Source organism: Myotis brandtii, unplaced genomic scaffold (genome assembly GCF_000412655.1).
Source record: "Myotis brandtii unplaced genomic scaffold, ASM41265v1 scaffold670, whole genome shotgun sequence".
NCBI lineage: Eukaryota > Metazoa > Chordata > Mammalia > Chiroptera > Vespertilionidae > Myotis > Myotis brandtii.
In genome coordinates this window covers 1,417,267-1,435,300 of record NW_005370611.1, presented here as the reverse complement: position 1 = coordinate 1,435,300, position 18,034 = coordinate 1,417,267, and the positions used below count along the sequence as shown (strand labels likewise).

At 48.7% G+C, this 18,034-nt stretch overlaps 1 protein-coding gene across 4 annotated transcripts in view; it reads left to right on the top strand.

The window, feature by feature from the left end:
- ZFHX3 (zinc finger homeobox 3) overlaps positions 1-18,034 on the top strand; it is a 155,303-nt gene that overhangs the window by 96,583 nt on the left and 40,686 nt on the right. For 3 of the 4 annotated variants that reach the window (XR_001359633.1, XR_001359634.1, XM_005881190.2), the window contains exon 4: positions 14,074-14,181. Coding sequence is in view for 2 of the 4 variants with exons in the window: in XM_005881190.2 (XP_005881252.1) it covers positions 14,074-14,181 (108 nt within the window). In the remaining 2 variants the exon portion in view is untranslated. The remainder of the gene's footprint in view (positions 1-14,073; positions 14,182-18,034) is intronic. The other variant, XM_014529165.1, reaches the window with a different exon arrangement.

Genomic DNA, 18,034 nt, shown 5'->3' with positions numbered 1-18,034 from the left:
GGTGGATCGGTGGGTGGATGGGTGGATACAGTAGCCATTAAGAGCATGGGTCTGACAACAGTTGTTAAACTTGAGAGCCAGGGGACCTTTGCCAGTCATTGAACCTCCCTGAGGCTCAGTGTCCTCATCTGTGAAATGGGAGTTCTAATAGTATCCTCTTCAGTTGAGTGACAGGTGCATACTACCATGGCTATATTATTACTACTATTTATTATTATTAGATACTAATGTCTCAGGCAAATGGAGGCTTTCTTGGTGCATGACACTGGCTTTCCAGGCCAGGGTCTTTGCCAGGAAGGATCACCCCGGCAGGAGGAAAGGAGAGTGGCCAGCATTTGGTACTGATCAGTCCCACTGTGCTAGTCCCTTTCTCTGCCTTTTTGCAATCAGGGCATTTGAGATGGAGTCGGAGAAAATGACGCCCAGGCTGTAGGCTCCTGGGGCAGGAGGGGTGACCTGGCATGGAGCATGGGGAGGGGGGTTTGGAAAGCGCATGTCAGCTTGAGTGGGGCGGGTGTGGCCACAGCCTGGCAGCCCCTCGGACAGTGCTGGGCATCCCCGTGCATGGGATCGCATCATTACAGAGCCTTTCATTGACTTGGCTGCACTGTGCTGATGAACTGAGGCTGGGACAAGAGCACATAATTGAGGGAAATAAATTCCCATCACAGGCCTGGCTGCTGCCAGGAGGAAGCGCCCACCTCCTCTCGGGATGCGTGATGGGGTGACTGTTTGTAGTTCTCTTTCCCCTCCAGAACCTCAGGCACTGGCTGCAGGCCAGTGAGTGGCACCTCTCTGACCCGCCTCTGTACCCACCCCCCCTCTTCCGGAAGCAGGCCTCTTGCATTGGCACCTTGCCCTCTTCCTCCCCCTGAGGGCTAGGAACCCGCGGGGCCTCCTGCACACACCTGTCCTTCTCATTCAGCCCCTCTCCCTTTGTCCATCTGTTTGTTCACCTCAGTCCTGCCCGCGCTCTCCACATAGATCTCCGTGAAGACGGAGAAGGGCAAGCACTGGTGCTGCCTTTCTTAATTGAAACTGCATTTCATTCATCTGGGAAATGAGGTAGGGAGGCTGGGGCAGACTTTTCCCAGCAGCCCACGGATTCCACCCCAGGCCGGGCTCCACAGCCCAGCGCCATGAATGCATAGCAGCATCTTAGTGGGGAGGAGGGGTCAATGGGGGAAAAGAGGACCTGTCATACTTTCAATTAAGGGTTGTTGTATCTGTAATACAACAATAAAGATACATTTAAAAAATATCTTAAGGAAAGAATTTAGGAACCAAAGTCGTTTGCATAAAACCACACAACCAGCCACATGGTTTAACCACCATTACAACAAATAAAAATTAAAAAAATGTCCTGCTGCAATGCATTTTCTCAAAACAAGGAAATTCGTGGCTGTTCACCAGAGCATCTGAAGCTAATCCTTACTCATCAGCTGTTTATAGCAAAGAGATATATTTTTTCTCCCCCAGTGTTTTCTGGGCCTTAAAAATCATTTCCTGGAATCCCGACTAGTCGGCGTGCCGCGCGGACTGGCCGGGCTGGGAGGCAGGTTGCCTCAGTGACAAAGAAGCCCGGGTGGCGTGAAGCAGAGTAGAAAAGAAATGGAGAGCCCTCACTTGACACCCTCTGACCCCAGCCGGGGGAGCTGAATGCCGGAGAGCCAGGGCTGAAATTGCAGTCACTTTAGATTATTTGGAGCGAAGAGAGGCAGGGAAAAGGGTCTGTTGACTACAGGAAGCTGAATTCTTCCTCTGCGGAAAAGCTTGTTAGTGGAAGGGGAAAAGCAATTACTTGCTTTTGCTGTTCTCTGCGGCGGGGACTCGGGGCTGCCACAGCCCCTTGGCCCTCACCCTGGATCCAGACTGTCTGACAGGCACCGCCCCAGCCATTGGGAGCAGCATTCCTGGGGTCTCCCCTTCCAGAAAGTACATGAGGAGGAGGAGGAGGAGGAGGAGGAGGAGGAGGAATAATGAGAAGGGGGTAGGAGCGAGCCAGCTGTGGCTTTTCCTTGTCTTTAAATGTGACAGGATTTTGGGTGCCGTGTTGGCACTGGGCAGGAAGTCAACAGTACTCTTCGCCTGGGAGCATGGCTGTCTGGGTTCTTGGGGGCTGGTGTGTCACTTGGTTGGTTTTGATGAGCCTCCTTTTATCCCTGTTACGCCTGGAAAAGTAAATATTGCTTTGAACAACCATGGTGCCACTGTTAGAATCCATTTGCCTTGATATCCCAGCTCTAAAGGAGGAAGATTCTAGAGGAGCTAGCTTCTGGGGGGCAGGGCGCCAGGCTTCACCCTTCAGACTGCCCATGGCTTCTTTCTTTGCTTGTCTGATTGCGGAAGCGCCACGACAACCTCTCGGTCCCTCCACGCCAGCGGTTCTCAACCTGTGGGTCACGACCCCTTTGGTGGTTGAACGACCCTTTCACAGGGGTCGCCTAAGACCATCCTGCATATCAGATATTTACATTACTATTCATAACAGTAGCCACATTACAGTTATGAAGTAGCAACGAAAATAATTTTATGGTTGGGTCACAACATGAGGAACTGTATTTAAAGGGCCAGAAGGTTGAGAATCACTGCTCCACGGCCAGTGCCGCTCGCCCGCCCTCCTCTGGGTCACCTCATTGTCGGCTGAGAGCCCTGCCCTTCTCCAGGCCTTCTCTAGTCTGTAAAACTGAGGACTAGTGGTCAGCTCCCCCAACCCCTCAAAACCGAGGCAGGTCCCCTGGTGACCAGGTTTCGGCAGCCATCCCTCCTCCTTCCTAAGTCCATCTTGCTCAGGGTCATGCTCTCATGCCATATTCTTGCTTGGACTCCCCTGTCTACTTTATATTTTTTATATTATGTATATCCTTTTTATTTCTCTAAAACACAGAAATGTCTGATTTTGCTACCTTAATTGTATTAAGCTAAATGTTACACAGCTAGATTTTCAGTACGTTGACCCATTCATCTTTCCTTGCATATGTCTCCATTCTCAAATTATTTCTCTTTAAGGCTCGGTTTTCTGTCACTTACTTTCTCTTGGAACATTTCCTGTTCTTCCCAACCTTTCACCAAAGCTTTGAGTAGTTGAGTCAGTTCACAGACTCCTTCAGACAGAAATTGATCTGTTGTTTTTTTTCCTGCCAAATATATATTTAATTTTAAGATACACTCTGTTTTACAGTTTCCTGTTGGTTATTGTCTAAATCCTCCCTCCACCCCTGCCCCCTTCATAGATAAAGATGTTGCTTGGTAAGTGAGGAATCATTCTTTTTTTTTTCTTTCTTCATAATCATTGGGGGAGCTCATCTTTAAGAGTCGTACTTTCTAGCTACTTCTCATTCACACCTTTGGCTTGTTTTACTCACTTCCTCAAAGTGAAGCAAAATGGCTACTTGTTGCAGGTTCCTTTCCTTATTCTCTCTGCTCAGGGTCCATATTCGCTTAGAAAGAGTGTCCTCTTTTGGAAGTCTGTGGAGGATTCTGACTTACGAGCTCCCTGTCGCGGGTTTCTAGTATTTTCTTCAGTTGCAATATGCACACAGAAGCATTTAAACATCCTGAATTACTTTTTAATATAACTGTGTGCTACAGATTTCAAAGGATCCCTATTCCTACTGTCCTGAGTGCCAATTCCATGTCACTGAATTGCACTTTCTGTCCAGACAGATCCTTGATGACTTTCTGATCTCGTGGCAACATTCTCTTTCTCCTTGGTTCATGGATCAGTTTTTTCAAATGTTCCCACCATTAAAGAGTATGGGTATGAGTCTAGAATTTAAGTTATTTTATTGTGTCGTTTGCCTTGATGACCATGACTGTGCGTGTTGTACTGTGAGATGTAACACAGTATAAGTTTGGGGGTTGGGGGGTGTAATGGGATATATTGCTTTTAAAGGGATACCAGCCTGTTTTTAGGTCTAAGAAACCTCTTACAGGAAAAAGAGCTGAAGAGATACCCACAGAGGCCTAAAGATGAGTCTGAAATGCAGTTAGCAGTCGCGGGGGGTTGGAGGAGGGGCCGCTGCAGCTAAAATCGCTGAGAAGGAGCAGGCGTGGTGGTGGCGGCGTTTTGTTAAACCCTAGAAAAGAACATTTCATAGTGCAGGATCCAGCTTTTACAAATACAGATGCATCGTACTCAACCACTGGCATAACTTGGGAAGTTTCTGAAAAGGAGGAAGAACATCCAAGAAATGTCTTTCTCTCTTTGGGTGCAGAACAGCGGTCCAAGGTGCATGACAATGACAGCAGCTCAGCGAGTCCACCTGCTCTGCCTCCCATTCCTGCAGGAAAGCTTGAACATAAACCTGGGATTTCTCTGTGCCTCAGCTTCCTGCTCCACTTTCTTTGCAATTTCCTAGGAAATGTCAACTAAGACATGCTGCTTCTGCTGCCTGGTTGTTTCAGACCGAAGTGCTTTTGAGGACTTGATGGTTTTGGAGAGGGGCCCAGTTTTTGACATTCCACACGTAGACACATCCTTACCCGCCTCAGGTGTGACCATGAATGAATGCTCTTGGCAGCCGCAAGCTCTTCACCAGGCAGTGAATTCATGGTGGGCACCTGATGGCTCCCAGCATGCTTGGAGGTGGCATGTTCTAGGCCACCTCCAAAACAGAGTGCATTACTATTTTTTTAAAATACGTTTCTATTGATTTTTAGAGAGAGAGGGAGAAGGATAGAAACATTGATGAGAGAGAAACATCATCCATGGGCTGCCTCCTGCACGCCCCCTACTGGGGATCAAGCCCTCAACCCAGGACATGTGTCCTGACTGGGAATAGAACTGGTGACCTCTTGGTTCATAGGTCGCTGCTCAACCACTGAGCCACACCAGCCGGGCCGGAGTGCATTTCTATCCTTGCGGTCCGGAATGTGCAACACCGTTACATACACAGTGATCCTTGTGCACCCCTGAGTCTGCCCAGAGAGCACAGCTGAACCAGTGCTTTTCTGCGTGCAGTGTGGCCTGCAGTTGGCCTGATGTCTGTTTCCCAGATTTGGTTTGGAAAGTGTAAGCCTTTGTTTGTGCTTTGTTTTTATGAATCAGCTTGTTTTGCCAGCTGTGCATGTAAGTGGCTTATGATCATAGAAAATGAAGCTCATTGACAGTCAGCGCCTCACTCTGCGTCCACTGGTGGGAGTAGACTAACATTTCCGCATGCGTTCTGTGCTTCCCGGGGGCCAAGCTGTTTTCTTAGAGGGCTAGAGACCCTTCAGGCTCTGTGGGTACAAGAGTGAGGCCACAAACCGGCTGGGAATTCAAGTCTCTGGTTGGTGTGGCCATGCGACTCAGGCCCCTGGAGTCACGGCTGATTTTTCTCTGTTGTGTGCTGTTTGTTTTGATGGCGAGAAACAAAATGTTCACCTTTTTCTCTCTCCATTGGATTTTTGGCATATATTCACCCCAAATATTCCATCATTGCCTTTGACATTGTCAAAGCGTGTCACGCCGGGTCTGCTCGGCCGCCCCCCACCTCTCCTCCCCTTACTATCATTCCCGTATAGATTGCATCCATCAACCTTGACGTTCCCGTTACAAGAACCATCCCACAAGGTTTCACTTATACCCATTAGGTTCTAATCACCATAATCTAATATCATTTCTGATACATCCTGTTCATTTCCCATACACCTTCATTTGCAGACAGATGCTTAAGTACACTTACAGTCCTGCCTGCACTTTTTTCATCCATGTGTTTCCAATGCTTTCCAATTAAAAATAAATAAATTAGGAAACAGCATAGATTTTTTTTTTTTTTGCTTTAAGCATAAGATTTCTCTCTGACAAACCAAGTCAGTTTTGACTCCGAAGGAGATACCAGTCTTCTTTAATGGAAACTGTTAATTTGTTTTCTTACAGCCTTTCTATCACTCACGGGTGTTCATCTGTCTTGTCTTCTCCCCCCGCCGCGGAAGCCGGGCAGTGTTTATTTCAAGCAGGGTGTTATTGAAAGACAGATGTTTGTAGGGACCGCTCAGGCCTCACACCTGGAATGCTAAAAAGCTTTCAAGCAGATCTGTTCGATTGAAAAATGTCCCTTCTCTAATGGAGGGGGGACTAGGAGGGAAGTGGTACCCTATCAGAGAGCCTTCCCGTCTTCACTGCCCACCTGGTCATGAACCCTCAAGTCTGACAGCACATCCGGACTCCTCAGATGATGCTCCCGACTCCACAGAACGGCCTGCTCTGATGAGCAGGCATCAGGCCCTCCATTGGAGACCCTCCTCCTCAGCCTGCTCTTTTCACCTTTGCCTCTCAGATGTCCTATGGTTAAAGGCATGGCCGTTTACTCCGTTCCCTCCTCCCCTTTCTCAGTAGCATACTGAGTTACAGTCATTATTGTCCTCCACTACTTTGTTTTTAATGAGGGGGGGGGGGGACCACCCTTCTTGGTTTCAAGGTCCTTCTATTTTGCATGCCTCTTCTTTCCAGAACGTTCCAGTTTGGTGTGAGGTTAGACTGTGCAAAATACAGCTTGAAAGAAAGGCGAAAAAGAGAAAGGGGCTTGTCAAAATGCATTTGTTAGATCACGTTTTAAATGAAGTACAATTGAAGGTAGTTTTTGTCCAAAGAAAGGAAAAACCCCTGCAAATCCGCTGAGCTCCCCGAGAGCGCGCCTCCTTTGTCGTCGCCCTGACATTGAAGTGTAATTTTTCATGGTTATTTGGGCTGGAAAATGGGGGAGGGGGGAGGGGAGAGATGGGCCTGCGATTATTTCCCATAAATGACAACACAATCACATCACGCTCCGCTACAAACATGCTCAGGGAATTTGCCTTTTTCACATTTCATGTGTGAAAGTAACAGCAACCATCCTGGCTCGGTGCAAACGCAGGGGCCTAATCCCTCTGAATTCCATTTCCTTCAGCGCTGGGGCCAAGCTGCGCTCCTTGTTCAGTGTGGATTGCGACACCGTCGCAGGGTCCAGTCTGTATTTTACAAACTGGAACGCACACCTTTCAGTTCCTGAAAAAAAAATCCTGTGAACAGCCACCAGGCGAGTCAGCGACATCTTCCGTTCCCTTGTGCTTTGTTGCCTCACGTTCGCTTTTATCCTTTCTGCGGTTCTGCAGGGGGCAGCCCAGGTGCTTTGCTAAGAACACAGATAAATGGAACTTGTTGCAACGCTGGCTCGAGGCGTCTCCGCCCTTTTTCTCCTCTCTTGACCCCCACCCACCCCCTTAATTCTAGCTCCATTTTGACAAACTGTTCAAATGACCAAGTGGCCTTGCCCGGAAGAGGAAAAATGGCAGGACCGGTCCCTCGCCACACAAGGGCAGCACTTTTCACTCCGCGCTCCGGCTGCTGTGCTGCGCGCAGGGAGCACTCACGGCCCAAGGAGACTTCTCTCCCGGAGGCCTACACAGGCCGCCGCTGTGGAGCCAGAAAACACTCTCTGCTGTCAGTGCTCAAGTTAGAGGTGAAGTCCCGCCAAAAGCAAATGGAGGGGCTCTCCCGGGAGTGTGTTCCTGTCCAGCCTCCGGGCTTTGCAGCAGGGGCTGGGCGCGCGGCTGCAGCCTTCCCAGGCTCCCCTTGCCACACAGTCCCCATTTTTCTTGTTTCTATAAACAGTGGCAAGATCTTCAAATATACAAAAGCATAAATGGTCTCTATTCTCCAATTAGTCATTTTAATAATACCCGGAGTTGCCTTCAGAATGTTGATTCTTTTAGCCTGGTGCCAAGGCCAGGGGTGGGGGACGGGAAGAAGGTGGGGGTGGGGGCAGCCAGGAGGCCAGTTCCTTCAGTGTCGGGCTTTCCTGCAGCCTTGCTTGGCAGCCCCGTGGGAAGCTGGCAGGCCCCCACCGCCCTTCAGGCCGTGTCCAGAGGCTCCAGGCGCCGCTGCCCAGGTGTAGTTGGTAAAGGAACACCTAGTGGTGAAAGGAATTCTTGTGGTAAGCGATCACTTAAAGAATCCACGTGAAAAAAACTCACCATTGGAGGAAGGGAGTGTCTGATCTCCTACTGTCCTCCTCTTCCTCTCCTGCTCTCGACCTCTGACCTCTCAGAGGACTGACAGCCATTTTTTATAAATGCCGTCTTAAAACAAGTGGGGAGCAGTTTGGCCACATTTATTAATTTTTACAGAAGACTGCCCGGATGGGAACATTCCCTGCAGAGCCCCCAGCAGAGCCTGACCTCACGCCAGCTGGTAGAGAGGGTCCTACAGGACGGCCAGCCTGGCAGTGCGCGCAGATGGCCGAGAAAATGGAAAATGCCCAAGACAAGGGGGACCTGGAAGAGAGACCCCCTCTGCCCTGCCCTGGTCTCTGTCCCTTAGACCCAGAGCCAGGGGTCCCACTGGAGAGGGATTAGAGCGAGGCCTGGGCAAGCGGGGTGCAGGAGGCCAGTGTGCCGGCATCCACAGGAGGGCGTGCTTTTCCTGGAATGCCTTGGGCTCTGCTGGTGCAAGGCACTTCCAAGGCCCGCGCTGGGGAAGGTGGGAATAAATGAGTGCGCCAGGCTTGGAGCCCTGCCTGCTCCCCCTCCCCCGACCCCTACCCTCATCCTTCACCCCTTTAAGGCTTCCTGCCTAGACTATAATAAGTTGTATCTCAAAATGTCCACTCACCAGTGTGGATTTGGATCTGGGCTCTTTGTCTTGGGATTTGTCATTAATCTATACCTTATTAAGATGTAGAAAACAGAGTTTGCCAGCAACTAAAAATAACATTCAGATGATTACCCACAGAGAAGTTCCAGATAGATCTGTAAGTTCCTAATGCCACATACATGCACGAAAACATGTAGGCACCTTTTAGCATGCTAAGTGTAAGGTGTGTTAAGAGAATAATTTACATCTGAGGTAAGCAAAACCGCCTTGATTTTTTTAAGTGAGAATTTCTGGGGCTGGATGTTGTCCATCCAGAAAACTGAATTGCTCCAAGCCACCTCTCAGGCAGCTGCCGGCCACACTATCGGCTGGAAAGACACCCCCCTGCCCCCCCCTCCCGGCTGCCAGTTGAAAAAACCATGGAGTGAACATTTGTGAAAGTACAGAGGAGATCTTTGCACCCTCGCCTGGCCGTCACTGTGCAGTTGGGACGTAGCCCAAGGCAGAGGGAGAGCACCTGTGGGTACAGCCACAGCATCGCCACCCTTCACCCCTTCCTCCCGGGCCGGAGAGCGCAGACAAGACTAGGGCCGAGGAGTGGGAGCAGCAGGGCTGCTTTTATATCGTGGGTTTGATTTGACCTGTATTTACAAAATAGAGCATGTGGATTCTGTAGCATATTACAACCATCAGAGGTCTCCTAAGGGTAACAAAGTCCGTGAGGGTTGGGCATGCTGGAGTTTTGGCCCGGTTTTCCAGTTGTGCCAGTCAATGCCTCAGGACAACCGATTGGCCAAGGGGTGCCCTTCCCGGAGGCTGTAGCCACAGAGCACAGCGCCTGCACAGGAGTTACAGAAACAAGGGGGCAAGACACAGTCTCGGAGTTCATCCTGCTGCCCACTGCAGAGACCCCGAGCAGAGTGGCCGCTACCCTCCGTGTCGCTCCTGCTGGTCACAATGTGCCCAGCCTTTCCCGCCTGCTTGGGTGGTTGTCCTTGGTTAATTAGGTTGGAAATGGAGAAAGGAAAAGCTTTAACCCTATCTTAAAAGTAAGCCGGTTGGTTATTTTGTTTTTCAAAGAAGAGGACCTATATACAATTAAAACTTGTTTCTGGTAAACCTCATTCCAGGAAAGATGAGCTTTTAACAAAAGGCTTTTGACAGCTGCAGGCTATTTCATTTTTTTTAATGCCGAATGAAAAATCAATACATTTTTCTGGGTTATACATATTCAGAACAGGCCTGATATTTCCATTATAATGGAAAGTGGGTGTCTGTGCACATCTTGCCTGTCAGAGCTGCGCCACGCATTTTCCAAGCCACTGCTAAATATTTCAAACCTGATTTGATTGTGGTTCATGACAGCTAATGTTTCTCAGCTCTTGAGCCTGCCGACAGGCAAACGCACTTTATTTCAACCCCACCCCCAACCTCGCTCCCCCCCAAAGAAAAAGGAAAGAACAATTTCATTCTTCAGGGATCCAGACTGGTGTATTATTTAAGAAACGCGATCGCCTGAGAGCTTTGGGTACAGACACCCTGATAGAAGAATTTCCAAATTTCTTTCACATCGAGGCATTAAGGGGCTTTGTCAGGTTTGGGGGAAGGTTTGAATTAATCTACATTATCCTGTTAAGAGTTCGGAACAGAGGGACTAGTCTTAGTCATTGATTGACTCCCCCTCCTTCAAGTCTGTAAGCGATTTGTAAATACACCCAGAGGACATGGCACTCGGCCCCAGCTATTGGATGAATGGTATCATTTTCTTAGCAACTGGCGAGTTTTCTTGGGTAACACATTCAGGGAGTGTGCGCAGTGGGGTGCGTGCTGGCTTTCTGGCTTCCTGATGATGCTACCTCTATTTTTGCTTCTGCCTGGTGCTCCTTCCCAAAACCGCTTTCCAGGTTGTTCAAGAAATGCTTGCACATCTCCATGGGGTCGCCAGTCGGCACACCCACCTCCTGTGGGAGCAGAGAGAATTCACCACCGATCGGAAATCACGCGCTCATCTTCAACAGCATGCCAGGGTTGTTAAGGGAACGGTTCGCATTTGTGGTCAGCAAAACCTTGAGTGAAGGGAAATTTTCTGGACCTGTGGTATCATCACCCCAACACCTTTGCTGCCCTAGCAACCCTCCCCTTTTAGAATGTATTTTACCTGCTGAGATTCGTACACCTGAGGGCTCTGCCTTAACCGGGAGACATGAGTGACGTGAGCAGGTTGGGTTTGGCTCGAGTGCTGTCTGGGAGAAGCAGTTGTAAAAAGGAGGTGGTGATGGAGATAGATTTTTTTAAAGGCCTTCAGCCAGTTTTGCATGTAACTTGAAGGGACACCAGGAAGACCTCACAGTTATTCAAGATTTGTTTCTATTTCCCCAGCCCTTCAGCATAAAAATACATCCAAGCAGGGGGGTGGAGGGGGCTAGTTTGAGGGCTACTGTGGGGTGTAGCCATCCAAGCAGCTTCTGCGGGGGTCTTAAAGGAACCTCCTCTGTCTGGAATGCACTGGCCTGCTGCCTCCTGCCAAGAGCAGGCCGGGCAGAGGGAGCCGAGATGACCTTCTCACCCCGGGCCTGGCTGAGCCCTCGGAGAGCATTCCTGCTGCATTCTGGTTGGGTTCTGAATATTATTAAACTCTTTGGGGAAAAGATGATTTTGACTTGTCTATTTCAGTGTAAAAATGGCTTGGTGACTGTCGTATGGGTTGGTGAAGAAACAACTTTGTCTTCTGAAGGAAAGACAGGATTTTCCAGATAAAACCAGATTGTCGGTCCATCAGGTCTTTACTTGTTCCCACCATCTGTCAGTAGCTGATATTATAGAAACAGTATTGACTTCTGTCATGACCCTGGCCATTTGCCACTGACTTCATGGGGGGAAAATGCAATCTTGATCTGTGGGGAGAAACCTCCTCTAGGCTTGGCTGTGCCAGCATGGGTATCAGATACGCATTCCTGAAAGGAACAGGCCAGATAAGCAGCCTGGGAGCTCTGAGTGTGGCCACAGCTCTCTGTGTCAGAGCCAGATGCCATCACATTCCTGGTTCCCACATGTTTCCAGAGCAGGGAGACCAGGCCCCTCCCAGGGTGCCTGAGGCCTGGGTCTTAGTGAGTGAGGTTGCCTTAGGCTTTTGAGGGCAATAAAACATACCCTGCCTGCAAAGCATTGTGAGCCCAAGCTGTCCAGACGAATTCATAGTTTGCATCACTGTTTTTTAATCATTTCTCTACCTTTATTGGTATTCAGAGCTCACAGTTTTCTGGTTACTGACAGCCTGGGCTTTCATCCATTTTAAAGAGCTATTTTTCCTCTTGCTGTTGATGATGATGGTATAAAGACAGATGGTGTAACTGCTTATGAATGTCCTATTTTATTTCCCCAGGACCAGACAGTTCACTCGTATATTACTTCCACATGCTCAGGTTAGGCGGCCCAGACAGTGTCTGCCTCCTGCAGCTAGCTGCCCTTCTAGGCCTGGCCATGCAGAGGGCGACACCTGTAGGGCACAGGTGGAACTGCAAGGAGCTCCTGCCTGGCTGACTGGGACCTGGTTTTTTGGCTGGAGCTGAGGACACTGCTCCCTTGTAAAGGCAGATGGCTTGTCCAGGAGTCCCTTAGGCATTTCTTCTTCCACCAAGCATATAATAGTCTTTTAGTGAATGACACACAAATGATATTAAATCTAGGAACTCGAAAAGAAGACTTGATTTTTAAATCTTAAAAGGGAGGGGGAAGAAAGAGAAGCAAATCAGCACCTGGATTAGCCTCATTGAGACTCAGCTGCCTTCGCGTTTCTGCTTGGAGTAGGGCGGGGAGGGAAGAAAACAAAAGCCCAAGTAGCTCAGAGAGCAGGGACTCCAGGAATAGTCACAGAGCACCGTGTGGTTCCCTGCTCACTGCATCAGTGATGTGCTTGTTCTTCAGTCTGTCTTCTGAATAGATACGGTCACTCTGGCACTGACCCCAGTTCTTTGGGCCTTTCCAAACATGAGTTCTTAACTCCGCTCAGTGGCCCAGGAGAGAGACGCTGGCCTTGGACACGGCCCCCCTGTGGGCAGATTCCTTTTCTCTTCCGCAAAGCAGCACCTTCAAACACAGTTCACACCATGTCAGGCGCTCTCCACTTTGGTGGTGTCAGACTGTCCCCATCTAAGGTGATAGTGTACGTGTGTGTGTCTCTCTGTGTGTCTGTGTGTGTGTGTGTGTCTGGAGAGCAGAGGCCATCGAGCCATCTCTTTGCATAATCTAATTAATCAAATGTACCAGTACCACAGATATTTTCTATCACCAGATGTAAGGGCAAATGAGTAGATTTTAAGAGACCTAGCTGTGTTGGGTAGACCCAGCTTAGTAATATCAATGGGCTAAATGCTAGCATCACCATTCAAAGATGGATTTTACCATTATAGTGCCGAACAATTTTATCAAATGCCTAAAAATATGCATTGAACATCCTGCCTGAAGATAATTAAGATGACCTCAGGGGATGGACATGGGCAGCCAGGAGCTTACGGGCCGGTACCCAGGCAGTTGTGCTCTTCAGAGTGCCCTACATGTCAGCATTACCCGCCGTGGTTTGCCAGCCTCATTTGTTCACTAGCCCATTCCCAGTGAGTATGTTGGATAACAATCCAAAGGGCCAGGAGAATGAGAGGGACATGTCTCCCCCCACCTCCCCCAGCACCTGGAGTGTCTTATCCTCTTCCCCACATGGGCAAGTGGCATTTTACTTTATGACTAACCTGCTGTTGGAAATGACCATTCCTCTACCTTCACTAAAGCATTATATGTTGAGCTGGAGAAAATTCCCTTGGTTAGTTTTAAACCAGCGGTGGGTAACGAATAGAATAACTTCAAAAGGAAAGTGTATGATTCTATTAGTTTTTCCTCCTCCTTGCCACTGACACCTGATGTGCCCACAGATGTCATTTCCTAGAACTCTTCACATTGATGAAATCATATGACCGATATTTTATGACTCTTCAGAGTATGAATGACTATTAAAGAAAAACAACCTCCTGCCACGATCTGGCACGTGCACAGGCACCTTGAGGCCTATGAGGGGCCAATGATTGAGTCGAGTCGCATTCAGTGCCAGGACGCACTGGGGTTGGAGCCAGGCAAGAAGCTCCTCTTTTGCACCTTCAAGTGTAAAATTTTGCATTTTCAAGTGTAAAAGACTTGCATGCAACTTCAGGAATTTGGATGGAGTTATTTCAACAGGATTGGCTTTTCAATAAGAAACACTCAAACGAGGCATTCAGAACCCATCTGGAAAAACCTGTCCACATGTCCAGGGCGAGTCCCACTCGCATGCCAGGTGGCGGGAAGGACAGCCCCACTGCTTGCCCAGGCCTCAGCGTAGCCAGTGCAGCCGGCCTCGGCCCACGGGGAGGAGAGGAGGCACGTCATCGTGTCTGTGTCTTGTGGTTGGTAATTCTTTGGAGTAGGAGCCAGGAGTCCTTCATCTTCTGTCGAGTTTTAATCATTGACATTTTTTTTCCCTTCTGTTTCAGAAGAAGCCATTGAAGATGTTGAAGGGCCCAGCGAAGCAGCTGCTGACCCAGAGGAGGTTGCCAAAGACCCGGAAAGTGGAGGCGAGAAGGACCAGAGCAAGTGGACAGGTAGTGTGTGCGGCTGCCCTGGAGCCGTGTGCTCCTCCCGGGACGGGGGAGGCTGCCTGGCAGGGAGCAGATGCATCCTTCAATCCCCCCCGGAAACCTTGGCTCTGCGCACGTTGGAGAATTCTGGTTTTGCTTTTTTGAGTGGTCACCTTCCTTCTCCTTCTATTCTGTTCTATTAAGGAACTTGTAAAGGTTTTATAATTGGGCCCCAGACAATCTCGTTTACTAGCATCCAGGGGCCTGGCTGTGTTGGGGGCTTCCGTGTTTGTGAGGTCACATTTTTCAGCAGCCCCTCCCTGTTGTTGGCCCTGGATGTGGTTCTTTCTCTGGTTAAGATCAAGGCCCCTATCCCACCTGCTCCATGCCCAGCAGAGGGATTTGCCATGTGGAACCTGATCAGGGTCACCCCAGTTTCGTAAGGAGTCTGTGGTGAAGGGTGGGCTTCGCCCTGCATTTGGGGGCCTGGGTAGGATTCGTGTGCCCTACCCCGTTCCCCAGCGTGAGCACCCACACTTGGAAATGCACCCAGAGGGGAGACAGGCAGTGCAGCCAGGCAAGAGGCCGTCTTACCAAGAGCAGAAGAAATGGAAGAAGTCAGGAAAGGAAGTGCTATTTCTGGAAAAGCTGGCGTTGAGAAAAGGGAACTGGCCATCTCTCATGGTGACCGGATTCCTGTACTAAGAGCAGAGACTAAGAAGAAAAGCTTAGGGTTTCTGAGGAGCAAAATCATTTCTGAGAAGACTTATCGGGACAGATAAGTCTCCCAGAAACCACCACAATAATTAGAGGAAATGATATGACAAGCAGCAGAAATTATTGTGCTAAGTCTTACTGTCCCCCATTATTAATATTGTAATATTCAGGATTTTTTTTTTTTTAGAAAATATTTACCTTCTGGAGTCTGTATTGGTTGGGCCTTTGTTACTTTTCCAGGCATGACTGTTCTTAAATCATGTTCAGTGTTGGCCTCCACTCTTTAAACAAGATACAGAATCTTGGAGAGAGGCCAGAGGACAGCAATGAAAATGACTGAAGGCTGAGAAATACTGCCTCTGGGAAGAGGCTGAAGAAATCAGGGCTATTCCGCCTGGAAGAGAGAAACTCGAGAGGGAGATAACAGCTTCCAAAGACAGGGAGGGATGCTGAGAGCGTGGATGGCGCACTAGGCGGACTTTACGTCCACGCTGCTTGTTGTCCCCTTGGAACTGGGCTCTGGGGTGTCCAGGGCCTGAGCTCAAGATAGCGCTGAGGGCCAAGCATCAGCACCTTGGGGAGGTTTGTAAGGACAGGAAGTAGGGTATGGACGTCTGTGCTCAGAGGCCCTGAGTGGCAGGGAAGGATAATCCTGTGTGGCTTCGCATGGACCAAGACCCCAGTTTTTGCTGTACTATTAAAGCATGATCTAGACCAGCAGTTCTCAACCTGTGGGTAGCGACCCCTTTGGCGGTCGAACGACCCTTTCACACGGGTCGCCTAAGACCATCCTGCATATCAGATATTTACATTACGATTCATAACAGTAGCAACATTACAGTTATGAAGCAGCAAAGAAAATAATTTTATGGTTGGGTCACAACATGAGGAACTGTATTTAAAGGGCCAGAAGGTTGAGAACCACTGATCTAGACAGACTTTGCAAACAGATAGCAGATAAACCTATCTGCCCGGGGAAGAGGATTTCACAAACTCAGTTTGAAGACTGAGTAACCTTTCAGACGATCTGTCCTTTGTTTTCATGATTTGGGTGCCTGGTTTCAGATCCTGGCTCTGTCACTTACTCGCTCTGTGGCTTTGCTCCAGGTACCTTACCCTTCCCAGGCCTCAGTTTCCTCATATGAGATGGTGATTAAAAACGGGACCCAATTCCACAGGATAGCTGTGTAGATTATTTGAATATGGGAGTCTCAGAGCAGTGCCTCACATATAGTAAGCTCTATAATAGGAAGGTTTTTGGTGTTGTTTTTAAGTTTAATTAAATAAGATTGGGAGAACTAGTCACAGTTTCTCTTCCAGGCCTCCCATAGGAACATGAAAGGCGCTAGGCAGCCTGTGGCTTCTGGGGATGTTGAGAAGCTGGGAACAGTATATGAGGATGTAGTGAGATCATGCAAATGATCTTTGGTGAATAGTTTCCTGCATTCTGTATGCTAAGGACACTAAGAAAACAACAAGAAGTAATTGCCACTTACAAAGCACCTACTGTGTGCCAGACCCTTTGCTGAGTTCTATGTTGCTCTAATCCAGGGGTGGGAAACCTTTTTTCTGCCAAGGGCCATTTGGATATTTATAACATCATTCAAGGGCCATACAAAATTATAAACTTAAAATTAGCCTGCTATAATTGATCAAACATTTAATTAACTCTTCCCTAATGCCTTGGCAGGGTGAGACCAAATGATTTCACAGGCCTTATACGACCCACAGGCTGGACATTCCCCCCCTGCTTACACCAATTCAGGGCAAGCTTGATTGAGGGTGGTTCATTTGAACCACATTCAGGGTGTTTGTGATCCAGTGGAAGTGTGCCTTCACAGTGTTATGGACACGCTAGGGAGCCCAGAGCCTCCTAAAAGACTCTAAACGAGCACCGTAAAAATGAACGTCTTTAATAAGACTCCATTTTCTTGTTCGTTCATTCAACAGGCCAACCTTTATCTCCAAAAGATGGAGACGATCCAGGCAAACAGAATGAATGAGTAACTCAGAGGTGCACCTTGTCAGTTGCACAGCAGTAAAGAGAGAAGGGAGAATTTTGTCCCAACTCCCCCCGCAAATGATCCTCTTTTGACCTGGAGCATAATTTTGTCTCTATTGTCTGAGTGTGTAATGACAGGCTTTATTAAAGGACTTGGTCGAGTTGATCTTGGGATCGATGTGGGGGCCAGCCACCTCTTCTGAGCTTGCTTTGGGATCTTCAGCATTTTATGAAAAATGTCTGCGTTTGTTCCATTTACTCCCTAAATTGAGCTGTTCCTATCTGATTAACTGTGATGGGGAGTGCTTCCTCCTGGCAAATAAATAAATAGTGATTTCACAATTTGTACTGCTGATTAGTGGCTGCTCATGATGCAGATTAATAATATTTCAAATGGGCCTGGCTAATTGGCATTTTCTCAGCTACTGATTATGTAGTTTGGGGGGTTTGTGCAGGAATCGGTAATCTTTACTAACATTTTTTAGTTGGCTAGTTTCACATTGCAATGGGACTCCTCGTTTCCTTTTTGGTGTCTCTTAGTGGCCCTCTCTGGGCTCCTTGTATTTAGCAGGCAGGTCTTTTTCCTTGAGTGGCAGGAAGACAAGCAAGGTAGTGGTTTGAATCGCGGCAGCGTCAGTCCCCCACGGTCAGTGGCTGGGTCTCTCTCTCCCCACATGCCGGACACTGGGTAGAGTTCCACTGATCCACATTCTGTGAGGTTAGAGGCCTCGCCACCAGGACTGGAACACTCCAGGGGGATTTTGGGACCACCCACCGCCATGAAAACGCTCTTACTGAGACCAGTGCTGCCCATGGAACTTTCTGTGCTGGCAGGAATGCCCTGCGTCTACACTGGACAGTACAGTAGCTACTAGCCACGGATGGCTGCTGAGCACTTGGAAGGTAGCTAGTATCCATGAGAAACTGCATTTTAAAGTTTTATTTAAATTTAATGAAATTAAATGTAAATAGCCATGTTTGGCTGGTGGCGAGTCCAGCTATAGATGACAAGCCCGAAAGAGTGCAGGCAGGTGTGACTTTCGGGTTATCATGAGGCTACATTAGCTCTAACCCTGCCAGGCACCGCTGGAGTGTTCACACCTGTCGTTCCCCCCAGGCCTGCCCTGAATGGCTCACAAGGACACAGGTGTGCTGTCC